Source organism: Mus caroli, chromosome 16 (genome assembly GCF_900094665.2).
Source record: "Mus caroli chromosome 16, CAROLI_EIJ_v1.1, whole genome shotgun sequence".
NCBI classification, from domain to species: domain Eukaryota; kingdom Metazoa; phylum Chordata; class Mammalia; order Rodentia; family Muridae; genus Mus; species Mus caroli.
In genome coordinates this window covers 26,496,934-26,516,182 of record NC_034585.1, presented here as the reverse complement: position 1 = coordinate 26,516,182, position 19,249 = coordinate 26,496,934, and the positions used below count along the sequence as shown (strand labels likewise).

Here is a 19,249-nt window from a genome sequence, read left to right as displayed (position 1 = left end):
AGAGAGAGAGAGAGAGAGAGAGAGAGAGAGAGAGAGAGAGAGAGAGAGAGAGAGAGAGAGAGAGAGAGAGAGCGCTGTATGCTCACTGAGTAGAGTAGAATTATGATTCAGCAAGGCTTCTAGTTGACATGTGCCTTTGCAAAGCAGTTATGTATTTAACAAAAATGTATCGAATACTTTTATTATGCACCAGTTAGAGCCTTTTCTCAGTTTTAAAACTTACCTGATGGTTGGTTAGACAATTCATAAAGGAGCTGAATGGAACTTAGACATAATCTGGTCAATTGCTTCAATGTATTCCTGGGGAAAGCGCGGCATAGGGAAAGTTAGTTAAAAGTTCTCAAGGTCAGAAATAGAGCTGCCAAAACCAGCAGCCTTGAACAGTGCTTCTTAACTTTGACAGCACATCGGAATTACCTGGGGAAATTTAAAAATATTTATGCCCAAAGTAAACTGTGAACAAATTAAATCTCTTGGCCAGGGGACCCAAATAGCAATATTCTTTAAAGCTCTCTAAATGCTTCTAATAAGTACCCCGAGGTTATAACCGTTGCTGCACCATGGACTGGGAGCCCCATTGCTTCTCTTTACGTCTTCTGAGGTCTGCAACAATGCTTAAGAGAAGGAAGAGTAAGCAAGAAAAACTGTTATAAGCAAGAATCTCTTTTTCTTTCCTCTGCCAATGCCCTCAAAGCCCTACTCACAGGAGTACACTTTGCTGCGACTTCTCTCTCCTGAAGCTGCCTTGTTCTTCATTGTGCCTTCTGTAGGCTGCTCTACAACCCATCCTCTGTGAGACAAGGATGCCCATGCCTCATTCCTGCATCTGGTCTGCTCAGCTTTATCATAGTTTAGTTTCCCAGCCTTGCCCTTCACTCTGCAGTCAAACAGGTCTGTTCTCTTGTCTCCTCCATTTTGACTAACCGCATGCTGTCTCTGACTAATTCTTTTCAGTCCTCAATTGAGCGAAATCCCTTTCACCTTTAGAATTATGTTTCTGATGTTACCTCTTCCACAATGCCTCTAGCCACCCACCTTCTCTACATGTCTGTGCTATTTTAAGGCAACAGTTTTACATCATTATATTTTATTTCTTTGTTACATGTATTGGACTATGAAACTTAAGTTTTATTTTGTAATGTTTGGTTTTCTTCATTAGTTTGTAAGGGAGTAAAATGTTGAAACACACTGACCAGACGATGACTTCTAATAGAATATTTTTTTCATGTAATGGAGGAGAATAGAATGGAAGGTTAGGGGAAGAGAATTTTTTTTTTTTTTTTTGTTTTTTTGAGACAGGGTTTCTCTGTGTAGCCCTGGCTGTCCTGGATCTCACTCTGTAGACCAGGCTGGCCTCGAACTCAGAAATCCGCCTGCCTCTGCCTCCTGATTGCTGGGATATATATATAGAAAATTTTAAGAAGGATCTCTGGCTCTATCTTTGCTTCTTCCACAAATGTCTCCTTAGACCCCAAGTTGCTATGTTCTCCAATCTTCAAACTTGAGAGTCATGTAATACTTTTTTTCTTTATTGTAGGTGAGATATATAAAAGTGCAGAAAATACGATATGTTTGGAATAATTTGGAAGGGCAGTTTCAGAAAATTGGGTAAGTTGCTTCGACAAGTGTATCCTACGAAGAAAAGTGTTATCTTGGAAATACTGCTGCTATCAGATTCTTTTGTCCCTGTTGTTTTAGCTCCCTGGAAGACTGGCTCAGTTCTGCAAAGATACATCAGAAATTTGGATTAGGTCTGACTTCAGAGGAACAAGAGATCAGGTACTAGACTCACTGTGGCTTTAGCTCAAAAGGGCTGTGATTGTTAACCAGATAATCCAGTATGCAGTCTTAATTCACCAATATGAGAAAGGGTTGCAGTGATTTACTTAGTGTGCCCCATGCATGGCCTCACATATCTGCAGAGCAATTTGATGGGGTTAACAGGTAGAGCAAATATGTCCACCAGCCTAACAGAGAAGAGTGCAGTGTGAGGCTCAGGGGGATTTAATAGGTTGAATAAGGTCATAAAGATAGACATACATACACACTCACTCACTTACTCACACACACACACACACACACACACACATACATATATGCGGGTATGTATGGCAGGCACATATGTACAAACACACACACACATACATGTACACATGGCAGGTATACAAACACACACATGCACACACATACACACATATACACACATGTGCATGCATGCATGCGCGCAACACACATGTACATGCATGCATGCGCGCACGCGCGCACACACACACACACATACACACACACTAACTTAGCTTCATATAACAGCATTTACAAGTGCTTTGGATCAATGCCATGCAGGATGTCCCACACTTCCAAATCAATCACTAGACCCAGAAACAAGGTTCAGAGAGGGCACTTGGCTGTCCAGAATCTGCGTTGTTTTGATTGAATAAGTATCTTTCCATTTGGGTCTTAATATTCTAGTCATAATAGGAACTGAAAGCGGTTGCAAAGATGGCTTGGCCACTAAGAGCACTTGCTGCTCTTCCAGATGACCTGAGTTTGGCTATGAGAACCAATTTCAGACTCTTCAGGTAACTTCAGTTCCAGGGGATCCAATGTTCTCTTCTGGCCTCCGTGGGCACTTGTGCACATGCATACACACACATAAACACATACACACACACACACACACAGGCACACACGCACACACACAGGCACACACACAGGCACACACAGATACACATGTAGAGTCACAGACATTCACACAGACACACACAGACACAGACACACACACACCACACCATCTTAAAAGAGGAGGGACAGAGACCCATTTCTGTTGCTCAGATGCTCAGATGCTCAGATGCTCAGATGCAACGTTAGTATTACTTGCATGCTTACAGGAAAAGCAGAATCTCAGCATGCCCCTTACCTCTACTAAAGCAAGTCTTCATTTTAATGAGATGTCCTAAATTAGCCTTGTTTACATAAAAATGGAGGACCATAGCCTGTGCATTTGAGTAGCTGTTTTATTTAAGAGTCTAAGCGGAAGGCATTGAGAATGGTTAGTATTCCCCACAAGAAAAGAATTCGTAAGGTGCCATATCTCTGCATAATCAAAGCAACACAACTCAGGGACTTTCAGTTAGTGGGATTTATAATTCAGTATGTTGAGCTTTTTCTGAGAATCAAGGACTTTTCTGCTCCCATTAAAACAAGTATTCAGCCTCAAAGAACTCCTGGATATGAGGAGAGACAATTGATACTGTATTTCCCTGTCACTAAAAAAAAAAAAAACCCAAAAAATTCGACTTTCAAGATCTCTTCATTTCATTTCCTTGGACCTATAGTGATGAGGCACAGAGCAGAGGACGTCTGAGTTCTGAAAGTGTTGGAGAGAGGGTAGATAATATTAGAAACCAAAGGTACCACTGAGGGAAATATTTAGGCCTCAGGGAGTATAGTTCAATGGGAGCAACATTACCCAGTCTACTAGTTTGCTCCTGGGACCCCTCCCACTCTTTAGTTACTTTGAAACATATGAGGGTGTCTTGTGACAGGAGATCCTTTGACCCCAGAACTGCAAAACAGAATATGGAATATACCTTCTCTGTGAATGTGCAGGAGATGAGTTTTCTTTCACTGCGGTGACTGAGCGATCAATCTGTGGTTTCTCCCTGTAGGAGGTTAATATGTGGGCCTAATGCTATTGATGTTGAAATCACACCTATTTGGAAACTGCTCATCAAGGAGGTAATTTCTCCAGTATTTGGCGGGGATGTTGGATAGAAAATGATGACTCTGTGGCCTGACCAGTTGGAGATGCTCCTTGTTAATAAGTGACTGTAATTTACCTGACCCTTTAAGAGGACGCCAAGCACACTGTCTGGATGTGCTATGTGCCCTGTGTGCACATTGCACACTGCAATGCTGTGACACTCAGGTGTCCTCTTCTTATCTGGTGACTTGGATAAATGCTGGGGTTTTCTCCTTTCTTAAAATACTATGCTGCTTAGCTCATTCCAATTCCGTGAAACTAAAATCACGTTTGTTTTAGGAAAGGGAATTAATTGCTTCCGCAGCATATACAGTTACCTCAGCGTTCAAAACTGGAAAGAGAAAACCACATTTATTTAGCTTTTTTTTTATGGTCTACTCATCTCAGTGTGTAAGCGTGTGTGTGACGAGAGAGAGAGAGAGAGAGAGAGAGAGAGAGAGAGAGAGAGCATGAATGAATGGCTTACCTATCATGCACTAAGTTAAAAATGTCCTCTTGTACTTTTTTGTTAGATTTATTAGTGTTAAGCCATATAGCAGGCCTCTGTGTATTTCTGGTATTCAATCTCCCTTCATCTTTGCCTTAGAAAGGCTTCCTAAATTCAAGATACATTCTCAATATTTCTAAACATGTTTAAGGATGGCTGAAGGCAAAGCAAATTGGTTGGGAAAGGTTCTGGGAGCTTCCTCCCTAGCCAGGAGCCAGGATTCCTGTCCCTGTGAGCATCTACGGTGAATATGAGGAAAAGCACATCACATTTTAAGCTATATCAGGAATACAACTGTTGGTGTTGATGTCTGCTGCCTCCCATTGTAAAAGACGTGTAGTTACAGCATGCCGTGTAGGCTTAGCTCTCCACTTACGGAAAAGTGCGGTCTTGCACTCATCCATTAACGAAAAGTTCTTTCATGGCATTGTATGGAAGAGGGGATAGCAGATTAAAGTAGTTCAATTCTATAAAGCTGAGTATGTCAATTTTCTGAAGTTCAGGAAGTGTAAATGGGGAATGATAACATCTACTCTTGGCCCATTACTCAGATGCTTAACCCAGTGACTTGTCAAGCACAACTTTGTAGATTGCTAAGTGCAGCCGTGATTAAACTAAGTGCTCTGGGGGATCAGAACACTTTAAAGGCTTAGATTTTTTTTTGGCTCCATGACATTCATAGCTGTGTCTTGGAAATTGCTGATGAAATACAACAACAAGAAGCAGAGCCTATTGTGTGGGGTGATTGATATCACGGTGCTAATTATGAAAACAAGTCAGCGAACAGCCATGTGTCAAGCCCAAAAGCCATTCTTGTCTTCCTGTCTTTACGTCTGCTAACAGGTTCTAAATCCATTTTACATCTTTCAACTCTTCAGCGTCTGTTTGTGGTTCAGTGAAGATTACAAGGAATATGCTCTTGCCATCATCCTCATGTCTGTCATTTCCATAGCTTTGACCGTGTATGACCTCAGACAGGTGAGTTTCCCTAGGTCCCGTGGTGGGCTTCATTGGCTTGTTCTTAGGCAAGAACCTTGAAATAGGATTGCCCAGTCCATGTCAAACAAGAACATGGTTATGAAAGAAGACCACAGTTGCCACTGCTCAGCGGGTGACACCGTTCCCTTCCCGCACATCCCAGTCCTTCAGAAGATGGAGGACCCTCTGCTTATTACGGGTTCCTTGACCTTTTCGTTTGTTTGGTGTCCATCTATCGAAGTTCTAGTTCAGCTCTTGGGTTTCCTTACACTTGTAGCAGGGGGTCTAGGTGCTGCTGGGAGAAAAACCACATAGAACTGATGGGTGGATCACATATGAGTCCATGTCATCCTCTTCCTGGCAAGTCTTGTGCATCTCAGATCAAGGCGTTCTCCCACTCTATAAAGATGCAAGTATATGTTTTAAGCCATCTTTCTTTAGAAATGCCTGTCTCCATCTTTGATTTCTCATCAGATAATCTCACAAGTTATTTCACAAAACAGAGCCTCGTATGAAATTTGCTCAACTCCTCCCTCTCTATTGCCAAATGCTCTGTTCTCTTCAGCCCTGGCTTTCCTTCCTGTTCATCACAGTGGAGGAAAGGCCCTAAGATATCAACTGCTTGTGCCCCCAGATACCCACTCTACCGTTTTGGGGTGGTCACGCAATCCACAAGTGACTCTTCTCTCTGCCTCTTCATAAGAGCTTGCCATCAGTGTTTAGCATTTGCAAGGTTCAAAAAATTTAAACACAAAGGAGCATTTTCTCTTTGTTCTGCACACACCTTCAGTGGCTGCCGCAGCTTCCTTCTTCCTTTTATTATACAGCTTGATTCTTTACACCCACTCTCAGGATCTGAATACCTTTCTTTCACTCTTTGCCTGCTGACATGATTTCTTCTTTCACGTTTCCAACTAAACAACTTTTGTTAAGGGTACCAATACAATTCTAAAGCTGATAGGTAATTTGAATTTATTTCAATTTAAAAATTAACTAGCCACTTCCTCTTGTACAAGGAACAATATATGAATATGTTGAAAATATATTTAAAGCAGAAAGATCCTTTACATTGAAAGAATCACTAGAAAGAATCAGCCAGACTTTTAGGACTTACTAGATCCAGCTCTTCTTTATACTTTAGCAACATTAAACACACACACACACACACACACACACACACACACATACACACACACACATTTCATAGAATGAAAGTGTGCCCTGTACCCTATTTTGCAGTTGCATTTTAACTGACTATGTCTTTAGTATTGTTCTGTATTGGTACAGATACTTTCTTTGGATCTGAAGTAGTTTTATAACCATGTGCTGACTGTTTTGACTACTGGCAGATTCTTAGTTGGTTTCTAGTTTTTTGCTTTTAAAGCAAAACTGCATTGAGAATCTTTACATACATGGTTTTACACTTTCCATTTGTAGTGACTAATATTACATAGAAACATGGGGGCAGCTTATTCTTTGTAAACATTTATTTATATAACTACTTGATTAAAATACATTGCTTTGATTGACAATTATCAGTTATATTTCTGTTGTTTTCCATTCTGCCTAAGTTCTTAACATATAGCCTTAGGTATAGAAAAAGCTGCTTAATAAATGTTGGTTGAGTGAATTTACAAGTGAACAAAAGGATGAGTTAGTAGCATAATACTATTTGACATTATCTTATTGCACTAAATGTTCTTTTGGTACCTTTTCCAGATTTGTAAATAATTCAGGGAGTGTCTTTTGAAAAGTCTTTGACAATTTAATATAACTATGACAATTCTATGACAATTGCTCTCTCTCTCTCTCTATATATATATATATGTGTGTGTGTGTGTGTGTGTATATATATATATATATGTATATATATGTATATATATATATATATATATTCATTTACTCTTCCCCATTACTCTCACTCATTCTCTCACCGATCCCACTGAAACCCTTCTTCCTAACAAGACCCTCTACTACTTTGATGGTTGTGTGTGTGTGACCCATTGAGTTTAATTAGGGTTAGCTACATAAGCATGAATTAGGAGTTATTTTCTGGACCATGGTCAACTTAACCAGTGACTATACCACTGAAGAAAATCACACTCTCTCTTTTAGCAACCATTAACTTCTTACAGTCCCTCAAGAAGAAGTAGAGCCTTGTGAGCCTGTCCCTTTAGGGCATATTGCTAATAATCATAGTAGGATAAAAAACAAAAACCTGGAATTATGGGAAAAATTAATACCCCAGAACGAGTTAGAAGGTCATTCACACAATACTTTCTTATTAAATGTGGAATAAAATATTTATTTATTTTTGTGTCTTTGCCTTGAGTTACTCTCAGTGTAGTTCATTTATCAGAACAAATAACTACTGGGATGACCACTCTTGGAAATTTTTGTGCTATAGACCACAACTCCAACTGCTGGTCAGAGATCCTTTTCTCTGAGTGACAGGTTACTCAACCCTCTGTTCCTACCCAGCATCTTCAGCTGGCAGCCTAAAGTCCTCCATGTTTAGCTAGCACCATACTGAGCAATATCCGATCCAAGGTATGTATTTAAACAGATAAATGTTGTCTGTTTTCCTTCTTTTTGCAGCAATCTGTAAAACTGCACCATCTTGTTGAATCCCATAATAGCATTACAGTCTCTGTGTATGAGCGAAAAGGTAAGTTCCACAGTTTTATACCCATTTGTTATATCCAGAAGCAATCGGAAAGTGACTTAGCTTTGGTTTTCTGATTGTTCCTAATAACTCATCTGCATGTGTATTTTTCTTATACATTTGCTTATAAGAAAGGAATCTGAGATCTTTACCATAAGAAGAAAACATACTTTATAGAAGTTAAATTAGCATGGCAAACAAAACATATCTGTAAAGTGCATAATTCAGCCGATTTTGACATAGTGTATACTCATAAAAGTGTCACCAATGTGAAATTAACAGTAGGACTCATCTCCTAAAGTTGACTTGAGTACACTTATTGTCCTTCCTCCCCCTTTGCCTCCCACATACAGGTAGTCATTTATCTGCATTCTGTTACTATAGGTTAATTCCATTTATAATTGTACATAAATGATACTATATAAGATACATGCTTTTGTATTTTATAACATGTTTTGAGTTAATTTGATAAGAGAATATCAAAGTTTGCAATGTAAGATTTAGTTGTTTTGTTAAGGGTATTAACAGTATATTTTTCTCTAGTCTCTAAACTATCCTATTACATGGGCATACATTTCAAGTCACTTGTGACCAATATTTGAATTATTTCATTTTTGTTGCTGTCATGAACCATAGTGCTGTGAACAGTCAGGTGTGGATCCTTTGTAGACATGCTCTATCATCCCTGTGAGCACACACATAGTTGCAGAGTTTATAACCTCATGGTTGATACTCAACATTTTAAGAGGCTAGCATCGTTTTCCAAAGTGATTGTGGCATTTCATTTCTTACTGCTGCATATGGAAGTCTCAGTTCCACATTCTACCCACACTCAGTGTATCCCATCCATTAATTTTCACCACTTTCATGTGTGGAAGCATCTTATTGCTTTTCTCAATGTCTGATGGCCCCAGACATCTTTTCAAGGGTTTACTTGCGACTCACATGTCTCTTTTGAAGTATCCATTTTTATCTTTTGCTAAGCAATTTGTCCCATTATTAAATTTTCAGTCTGTTATTAGACATCTCCTCTCAGTTTATGATGTATCTTCTTATTTCTTTATAGCATCTTTCAAAGGGCAAATGTTTTCACATTTCTTAAGGTGCAGTTGAGTAGTCTTATTCAGAAGGGATCTTTGCAAATTCCAAGGTCACCCAGCGTTTCTATACAGCTTTAAGTTTTAGGTCTACACTGTGTTTCCACTGTTCTGCTCTGTGTTTGTTTTGGACTGTTTGCTTTTCTCAGGTATTTAAGTACTCTGACACTATTTGTTGAGAAAACATTGGCTTTGCACCTTTGCTATGAGCCTGTTGTCTATAAAGGTGAATAATTTTTTTTTTTTTGGACTCTATGTCCTACTGTATTGTTATACTCTCTTGCTATCTTGGCAGAGATATTCGATTTTATTATATGATATGAATTAGTAATGTGAGCACTTTAGTTTTATTTTCTTGCAGTGCTACTTTGAGGTATAAGTTCCCCTCCCTCTTTTGGGTTATTAATTTGGAATAGATCATTAATTTGGAATGATCTAAAATTATCATGGTGACGTGTTTTTAACACACTTATGAATAATTATGTAGATCATGCTAGCCTCTTATCATGCCTGTGAAGAATTATCTTTATTTTGCTAACTGAGGTGAGGTGACACACTTTAACTGTTGGTGGACTGAGTGGAAAGGATAGAATAAACTCAACACTGACTGCATGCAATGTGTCTAGCAGACTCAGCCTCTTGCTGCCAGAATTCTTTCATGTTTAGACTGTATTCTCTCAGCCTGTAAGCTGAATGAAACCCTTTCCCTTTTGCATTGCTAATTGTTAATTATTTTGTCACAGAAAGGAACAAAGTAATAAATACAGAAAATTAGCACTGGGAAGTGATACTGTTGCTTTGATAAACATGACCACGTGGGTCTTTGGCTTTTGAAATTATTTTGTGCCTAGAATGTGGAAGAGTCTGGTGCTTTCAGGTAGAAACATCCTAGCATGTTGGAAACACAGCTTAGTGCTACAGTCTGACCAGACCTGGAAGGGTAGAAAATCAGAAAGAAACAGATAATGGTTGCCTGGCTTACGAGGTTTCAGAGAGAAGCAAGGACTCCACCAGGAACTGGGCTAGGAGTTGTTCATGTGATAATTCAGCCAATAATCTTGTTCCATTCTGCCCAATGTTTTGAGAACTTGAGTTAAGCAGAATTTAAAAGTAATGAACAAATCAGTCAAGTGGAGGCTATTTCTTAACAGGAAAACATTCATTGGCTGTGGTATACCTTTTACTGCCCTTATTCAAGTCTACAGTGACTAGGAGAAGAAATTTAGGTAAAGGGATATAAAGATGAGCGGTTGGTAGGGGAGGAAAAAAACTCGATCAACTTGAACTTTGGAGCCAAGATATATACTGAAAGAGAGGTTGTAATTATTACAAAGAAACATCTTGTTCTACACTGGGCAATAAGAAATGTATCCTGATGACAAGACTCCATTCATCAAAGGTTAAGACTTGAAATGCAAACTTATTTGAAAGGAGAGAACTGAAATTGAGAATGCAGCTAACAGGAATCTTTGCTCCTATCAATCAACTGCCAAAAGAAAGATTCCTTCAGGATCATCACACAGAAGCTGATATAGCTGAAGTCCAAAGAGACTAGGCTATATCTCAAGCTGGTAGCAGAACTTGGCCACATTGCCCATATCTAGTTGATTTGGAGACATGAAAGATGCAGTGTTTAGGGAGTCACAGAATCCATGGTCATGGTTCATGGCTCTAGAGAGCTTCTTTAGCTAGGAAATGTGTGACAGGGTCAAGGTCCTTTCAACCAGCCCCCAAGAGGCCATTGGTTGAATCTGTAGAGTCAGTTTTAGGAGAAATACTAGGATGCTAGGAGCATGGTATATCAGCCATGGAGTAGAGCTATTCTAAGGAAGAGGCTATGTGTGTTGTGTCAGAAGTGGAGACGTGCTGTTATCCAAGAGCCCCAGATGCTGAATATGGACTTGTAGGATTTAATATAGTCTCTGTTGCATTTAAATCTTGCTTCACTTTGACCATCTCTTGCTATGCCTCTATTTTTCTTCTTTGGATTCAGAATGTTTAGTGTGCCACTGAATGAAAAAAATATGTATGATGGTTTAAATATGTTTGTCCCATGGGAAGTAGCACTATTAGGAGGGGAGGCCTTACTGGAGGAGGTGTGGTCTCATTACAGGAACTATGCTACTTGGAGGTAGGGCTTTGAGGTCTCATATATATACATGCTCAACTCTAGCTAGTTTTATACAGTCCCTTTCTGCTGCCTGTGGATCAACATGTAGAACTCTTGACTCTTCTAGCACCAAGATGGCCTGAATGCTGCTATGCTTCTCACCATGATAATGAACTGAACCTCTGAAACTGTAATCCAACCCCAATTAGATGTTTTCTTTTATAAGAGTTGCCTTGGTCATGGTGTCTCTTTACAGCAATGAAACCCTAACCAAGACAGAACTTGGTACAAAGAGTGGAGTATTGATGTTATTGGCCTGACCATCCTTTGGTTTGGAGGAATGTGCATTTTGGGACTTTGTATTTGAAAATTGGTAGAATGCTATAAGTGGGGCTTAATGGGCTATCCTAGTAGGAATATGGAAAACATTGGTACTGAGGGTGATTTGAACTTTGGGGCTCTGGCTCAAGAAGCTTCAGAGGAGAAGATTTTTAGTATGTTGCCTAGAGATCATTTTTGTGATATTTTGGTGAAGAATGTGGCTGCTTTTTTGCCCTGGTTTGAAGAGTCTGCCTGAAGCTAAAGTGAAGATATTTAGATTAATTCTATTGAGCAAGCGAGTCTCAAAACAACCTAGTATAGACTCTGTCTTCTGGTTCACTCTTATGAAGAGTGTTTTTTAAAAAAAGATATATTTATTTATTTTATGTATGTGAGTAGACTGTAGATGTCTTCAGATACACGAGAAGAGGGCATCAGATCCCATTACAGATGGTTGTGAGTTGCCATGTGGTTGCTGGGAATTGAACTCAGGACCTCTGGAAAAGCAGTCAGTGCTCTTAATCATTGAGCCATCGCTCCATCCTCATGAAGAGTGTTTTAATCAAACCACTAAGAATCACCTTTCTATGGCCTTTGCATCAGCTCCTGACTTTAGGTTCTAGCCCTGCTTGAGTTCCTGTCCTGACTTCTTTTAAAGAAGGACTATGATCTGGAAGAGTAAGCTAAATAAGCCCTCTATTCTACAACATACTTTTTGATCATGGTGTTTTGTCACAGCAATAAATCTCACCTAAGAAGATATATAACTTGATTGTGTGCGCATGTATGCGTGCATGTGTGTTTTAAAGGTTCATAGTTAAGAGTTTGTCTTGAGTCTTGGACTTTGGGCGTTTGAAGACTTTGGAGGCTTAGAGACAGACTAAATGCATATCACATTAAGAGCTGAAAAGGAAATGTTTAAGGGATAAAAGTGGTGCACTGTGATTTAAAATGATGTGTGTGACAATTTGATGAGAGATGGGTTATGGTGAATAATATTGATTGTCAACTTGACAAGATCTAAATCACCTAGCAGTCAAGTCTCTGGGTATATTTGTGAGAGATTATCTCAGTTTAGCCTTGAACATGTCTATAAAAGATACCTTGATTAGGTTAATTGATTACCTTAACTCTGTGGTGGCACCATTTCATGGTCTGGGTCCATAGCTGAATAAAAAGAAGAGAGTCAGCTGGGTAGCAGCATCCCTCTCTTTGCTTCCTGACTGTGGCTGCACTGTGACCAGCTGTCTTTGGCTCATGCTGCCATGATTTCCTCTTCATGATGAAGTGTATTCTCTTGAACTGGAAGCCCTTCCTCCCTCAAGTTGATTATTGTCAAGGGTTTTGTTGTAAAAACGAGAAGATATAGCAACAAATTCAGACTCTTTTCTTTTCAAAATGAATTAGAAGAAATTTTTAATTGTTTATTTCTTTAAATTGTGTTGAGGGTTTGTTGGCTATGATGTTAAATCTCTAGGTCAATTGTAGAACATTGACATATTTGCAGGTTTGGATATTTTCTTGATAGATACAGATCTCTTTAGACCTGATTCCTCTCATTTGTATTTTGAAGTTGTCAGTTTATGAGTCTTACACGTTCATTCTGAGATTTATTCTTAAGTATTTTAGAGTTAGGACGCTATTATAAATATTTTTACAAGCAAATATTTGCTCATTCTTTACTTATCTCTAGCATGTATTTACTGAGAGTGTTCAGCCAGAGTGTTAGGAATCTTAGTTTTACCGTGTAAGTCTTTGTTCACAGGCATTCTCAGCGGCATACTTAGTGAAGAACTTAAAATAAAGTGAAATATGATTTCTTGACAACACTTACATTTTGAGTTTAGATATAAATGTTTTATTTTACTTTGTACTTGTGTTTCTCATTTATACTGAAAATTCCAGTTCTCAGAGACAGACAAGATTGGCTCATTTGTTTAATCCTACTGATACAGTAATCTCAAAGCAACAAAAGGACCTCCTCAGCAATGAAGCAGTTTTCAAAATCAATTTACAATGTTTTGAAGAGATCCCCACCCCAAATTGTGATATTCCATTAGAAACAGAGCCACATGCACAATTTGATTTAATAAATTACGCTTCAATGTCATTCAAAGTAGTCCTCTGCGCGGTGCTGCCAGCAATGTAATAGATTCATTTCACTCATTTGTTTTAGACTTTTAGCATCAGCTTTTCAAATTTATTTTTATTTTACACAGATACTCTAAAAATACCTCTATGTCTTAAAATTTAAATTCATAAGATAGAAGATATTCAGGAGAGTTCAACTCCTTCCCTTTCTCTTTTGCCTTGTTTTTTCATCATGATTACTTTTGTTTAGTTTTAGATTTATTCTTACATTTAGAAATAGAAAAGTAAGGTACTAGCTTATATTATACATGCAAAATAGATTACATAATTACCCTGCCATTTTTTATGAACAGAGGCACACCAAATTTAACTATTATTTACATACTGCTGTTTCCATGGACCTTTTATGCAGGGTATATACACATTCCAAATTATTTATGAATGTGTAGTCCTCTCAGGAGGAGGAAGTATTATTAATTCAGTCAGTCCTCTACTGAATATTTTCTCAGTCTTTTCCCACCATAAATAATGCTGCAATAAAAGGCTTCTACATATGTCCTTTCATCTTTTCATCAGAATATCTTCAGTATGGATGTTGGGAAGCAAAATTTTTAGATTAGAGAATAAATGCATGCACACTTTTGCTAGATAGATATTGCCAGCTTTCATTCAGTAGCGACTGCCAGTTTGCATTTAGATTAGCAACGTGTGAGTGCCTGTTTCCTCACGGCCTTTCAAGCAGAATATGCTGGCAGAATGCTTGATTTTTCTAATCAGAGAGGTAAGCAATGGCATTTCTTGTATATTTCCTCCCCACTCTCTTTTTGTACAGAGAAACTAAAAAAAGAGGATCACTCTGTTTTCCAGAACTTACAAATAAGTCTCTGAGATTGTTCACATGCCTCAGTTAATATAGCAATTGCTAAGCCAGTATGAAGACTAGAGTCCTGGTTTCCAGAATCCATGTAGAAGTTGGTCACAGGCGGAAGCCACCTGAAATTCTGTCACTCAGGAAGCAGAGACAGGGAATCTCTGGGGCAAACTAGTTAGCAAGGTCAGAATGGTCAGCTCTAGGTTCAACAAGAGACCCTGCCTCAAAAAACTAGCGGTGGAGAATGGCACTTGATGTCATATTGGAGCTTGCACATGTACATTCATGCATTTGAACATGTATCTATATGCCCACATGCAAACAGGCATATGCACATGTATGTATTTCATATGTACAGTCTCACAAGAAAAAAGAGAATAACTTGTTGACATGTAGCCCTACCTTAGTTCACTGTGCATTTTTTAAGAGACCAGGACACTCTCTTGAAGAAACTGAAGTGTCATCAGGAAGCTAAGCTAACAATGCATGGCTTGCTCTTTGTCATATTTTCTCAGTAATGTTCCTTTAGGAAAGAGATGCAGGACTACACAGTGAAGTTATTTGCCATATATCAGTATTTTTCAGTTGTTTTTTTCCATGACTTATATTCTCTCATTCTGGTTATTTTGTAAAATGTCCTTATGTTTGACTTTGGCAAATCACTGGTGTGCATGAATATGTGTCTATGTGAACATGTATGTGTGTGTGTGTGTGCCTGTGTGTGTATGTTTGCTTCTTTGTATCAGGATGTACATGATTTAAATTTGTTCTATTACTAGAAATATCAACGTGGGTTACTTAATTATAGGATGCCTGCAAGTTCTTATCTTTTGTAAGTTTGCTACTTTTCTTTTTGTAATTAATAGCTACTTTGTTGAGGAATATTTTGAGACTACATAAATAGACTATCTTCATGAAATTTTCACCCACTAGTTTTATTTCCTACTGATGTTTCTTGATTTAATTATTACTTTTACTTGATAAATAGAGATTTTTCTCATTTAAACTTCTTAATTATTTAATTGCCATTTTGCTGCAAGGAAAGACATCTATTATTTCTTCCTACTTATTTACCTACTAACTATGTCATTATGGATTCATGAAACCCTATTTACTCAATGGTTATAGATCTTTATTATTCTTTACTTTGTTAAAATCTTTATAGATTTAGGCAGCCAGGCCCCTTATGTGACTTTGAGATCTTTTTGCTGTCTTCATTGTTCTTTGAGCATTTTCCTATTTAATGGCACAGTGAGTTTCCAGCTTACACTACACATTTCTTTGACAGATTGTAATCAGTTTTTTTTTTTTTCTGTAAATTTTGTGACTGGGCGTGTGGGGGTATGGGTGAAATTGAAAATCCGATACTTGGGTTTATGGTGTGCTTGTTCCTACTAGGGCATCACTGCATTTAGGTTTTCTCAGAAGAAAGTACTAGAGAGTATATGTCAACAATAGACCAGTATCACAGTAATATGTATGTATTCCTACATACACGTATGTTTCTATGTTTATCACTTCATGATATCTCCAGTTCCAAGTCACAGGCCCTTTCTTCTTCTGTACTTGAACTTTATTATTGCTTTTTTTTTGGTGAGAATTTTAATAGATCTGCTTACTATATCAATTCAGCCTGGGTGTGACCAATTTTCCATCACTGTTGATGCTTCCACTATGCCCAGTCTCACTTGGGGGCATCTTTGAGATTTCAAAGCCTTTTACCATTAAAAAGAGAGGCTCTCCCCCTCTCTCTGCTCTTTGCTTATGGTTGTAGACATGAGCAAGTTTTCAGCTTGCTGTTTCAGTGACCATGCTTGCTTGCTGCCGTGCTTCTCTGCCATGAGAATGATGGACTCTTTCATCCCCCTGGAACCACACGCCCAAAATAAACTCTTCCTTCCTTAAGTTGCCTTGGTCATGGTGTTTTATCACAGCAACAGAAGGGTAACTTAATACGCAGTCCTCACTGGGGTGAAGTCAAGCTGGCAGCAACATAAAGCAGCTTCCCTCATTACATCTTCAATTAAGAGCAGAGAGCACTGAGTTAATGCATGCAAATGTTCAGTTCCGCCCCTCCCCATCCAGTCCAGCCTTCAGCCTATGAAATGCTGCCACCCGCATTCACAATGGGTGTCTTAGTTACTTTTGTATTTCTGTGATACAATACCATGACTGAGGCCACTTAGAGAAGAAAGAAGGGTTTATCCTGGCTTACAGTTCCAAAGGGTTAAGACTCTACCACCAGCATGGTGGGAAGCGTGGCAACCAACAGGCAGACGTGGTAGCAGGAACAGCTGAGAACTCATCTCTTTAACTATAAACGGAAAACAGAGAGGGTCAACTCAGAATGGCTCCAAGTTGTTAAGCTCTCAAAACCACTCCCAATGACACACTTCCTCCAACAAGGCCACACTCCCCAAGCCTCTCAAATGAGGCCACAAACTGGGGACAACACATTCAAATGCTTGAGAATATGGGGAGGGGGGTTATGTCATTCTAACCACCACAATGGGTCTTCTCACTTCAACCGACTCATCTGAGATTCCCATAGGCTGACTTAATAGACAGTCCCTTATTGAAGCCTTCTTTCCAGATGATTCCCGTTTGTGTTAAGCTGATAAACCTATCCCTCACAGCTGTCCACATACTCAGTCCCATGACCTCTTTGAGACTGAATAAGGAAAGAAAGAAGTTAGGCCATCCAGACAGGGAACCAAGAAGGAAGGAAGGAAGGAAAGAGGGAGGGAAGAAATGAGTAAAAGCAAGCAGTTTTTCAAATATTTAACATGCCACTCCTGTGTGTGTGTGTGTGTGTGTGTGTGTGTGTGTGTATGTGTGTGTATGTGTGTGTTAGTATCTGGCTGTTGCTGTACATCTCTTCCTTGATGTCTTTCTATGTGAAAATACCAGTCTTTTGTCTGTAAGCATCAGATATGTTTTTCTGACTTTGTCATTATTTTTTCTTGGCTTGTCCATCATTGCCACTCTAAGGACCTTATTACGTGCAGTTTGTCTCCTTCCTTCTTCTTGTCTTCAGAGTTAGAACTACTGGTGAGGCCCAGCCTCTCTCTCTACATGCTTCACCAGCTTCTCCAGGAATCTCTAACAGGGAGCGGTGGGCCTGTTTTTTTGTGGGAATGTAACCTGACTGTCCGCTCACACTTTCAGCTGGAGCCCAAAACCTGGAATCCCGCCTCCTGGTGCCTGGAGATTTATTAATTCTGACAGGGAGCAGAGTGCAAATGCCGTGTGACGCCATTCTGATTGACGGCAGCTGTGTGGTAGATGAAGGCATGCTGACAGGTAGGGCTGGTGTACCACGGTTGCAGCCTCTGCCGGGCTGGCTCAGGATGCATGTTATCACGATCCTGGTGGGCTCTTCCTAGACCCAAATGACAATTTTGTCCAGGACAAGGGACAGGGCTGCTGTGTGACCTTCCTGCTTCTGCGAGCCTTGCTTTAGTCCTGCTGTGGCTGAATCTGAGAGTTCAAATCAAAACTCTTCCCTACGTGCTCGTCAGCGCATTTAGAACCCCACTGAACCTGTGTCCCATTTTCTACTTGAAATTAATTAAAAGATTGTGGGGATCACTAGATCTTCCAAAATCATATCTTAACATACTTACATAAAATGCCCCTTATAAACTTAGAAGGTCTGAAAACCGTCAATGACATCCTAGGCTGAAAATGTTAAAAAGTCCACGGTGCAACCTTGGACAAATCCGCCAGTTCCAAAATCTACACTGGGTGTTTTGAACTGACTTTACTTTTAACTAGCACACTGATCGGAGGGGTGGACCTTAGAGGCCTTCCTGGATCACAGTCTTTGTGACTAAGATACAGAGAGGAGAAGTGACTCAGTCAAAGTTACGAAGCATACTAATGAGATTTCAGTAAGATGGGGATGCCCTTTCTAGAGATGAAATTGAGTAATGTATTGTGTTCCTACTAAAGTCCATAGCAAACCCATTTCTCCCAAGCAGGCCGGCAGCAGGAACAGAGACAAGAATATTCATTTCCCTCCTATGTAAGCTTACAGATGAAGTGGGTGGCAGCCCTGTCAGATCAGGTTTATTTTCCTTAAAACTCCACAGATTTATAAAAGTCCATCAACTCTGAGAATTTACTAATGCCCAGATCAATATTCATAATGATTGTAGCCTTGGTACTGATTGACGGTAGCCTATGCCTCTCAGTAAATATAGCGGCACATATTGCAATAACCACTGTTTATGTGCTTTGCAGTTTATAAACTCTTTCTGAAGACTGAGCCAGCAGTAAAGATGCTTATCGCCCCCCATTGCGTGCACAAAGAGTCTGAGACTACGTAAGCCAAGTGGACAGTTGCAGAATGATAAGCTAATACCTGAGATAGCTGGGCCAGAAACTCAGCATTTCTGAGCAGAATCCCAAGTTCATTCCATGTAGGAAGCTCTGAGACCATCTTCCTCAGAACTGTCCCTGGTTGCTACCATAGCTTGAGACTTGCCTTGAGTTAGTACTCACCTCACTGTAATGTGTGCCTCCCACCACACTGGCACAGCTGCTACACTCACAAGCGCGTGCACACGGAGTTTCATCTTAGTGACTCTTCTGAGTTTTGCCTATTTGACTATCCTTTCCCCAAACTCTCCTTGTCTTGACTTTCTAACACCCTGCTCTCTCCAGGTGCTTCGAGCACTGACCATACCCACTGAATTCATTCCTCACCGTCTCTTCCTCTGACTCCCTAACTGCTGGCACCATTCAGGGCTATGTTCTTGGCCTTTCCTTTTACCCTTTGCCTGATTCTTAAGTAATCTGTCTCTTCCTCCTCTCCCTCCCCTCCTCCCCCTCCTCCTCCTCCCCCTCTTCCTCCCCCTCTCC

The 19,249-nt window shown here is 39.6% G+C and overlaps 1 protein-coding gene across 1 annotated transcript in view; it reads left to right on the top strand.

Annotated features, from left to right (window-relative positions):
* Atp13a4 (ATPase 13A4) overlaps window positions 1-19,249 on the top strand; it is a 130,881-nt gene that overhangs the window by 62,220 nt on the left and 49,412 nt on the right. The window contains exons 5-10 of the mRNA XM_021184681.2: window positions 1,538-1,608; window positions 1,699-1,779; window positions 3,669-3,738; window positions 5,094-5,228; window positions 7,827-7,896; window positions 17,552-17,686. Of these exons, the coding sequence (XP_021040340.1) occupies window positions 1,538-1,608; window positions 1,699-1,779; window positions 3,669-3,738; window positions 5,094-5,228; window positions 7,827-7,896; window positions 17,552-17,686 (562 nt within the window). The remainder of the gene's footprint in view (window positions 1-1,537; window positions 1,609-1,698; window positions 1,780-3,668; window positions 3,739-5,093; window positions 5,229-7,826; window positions 7,897-17,551; window positions 17,687-19,249) is intronic.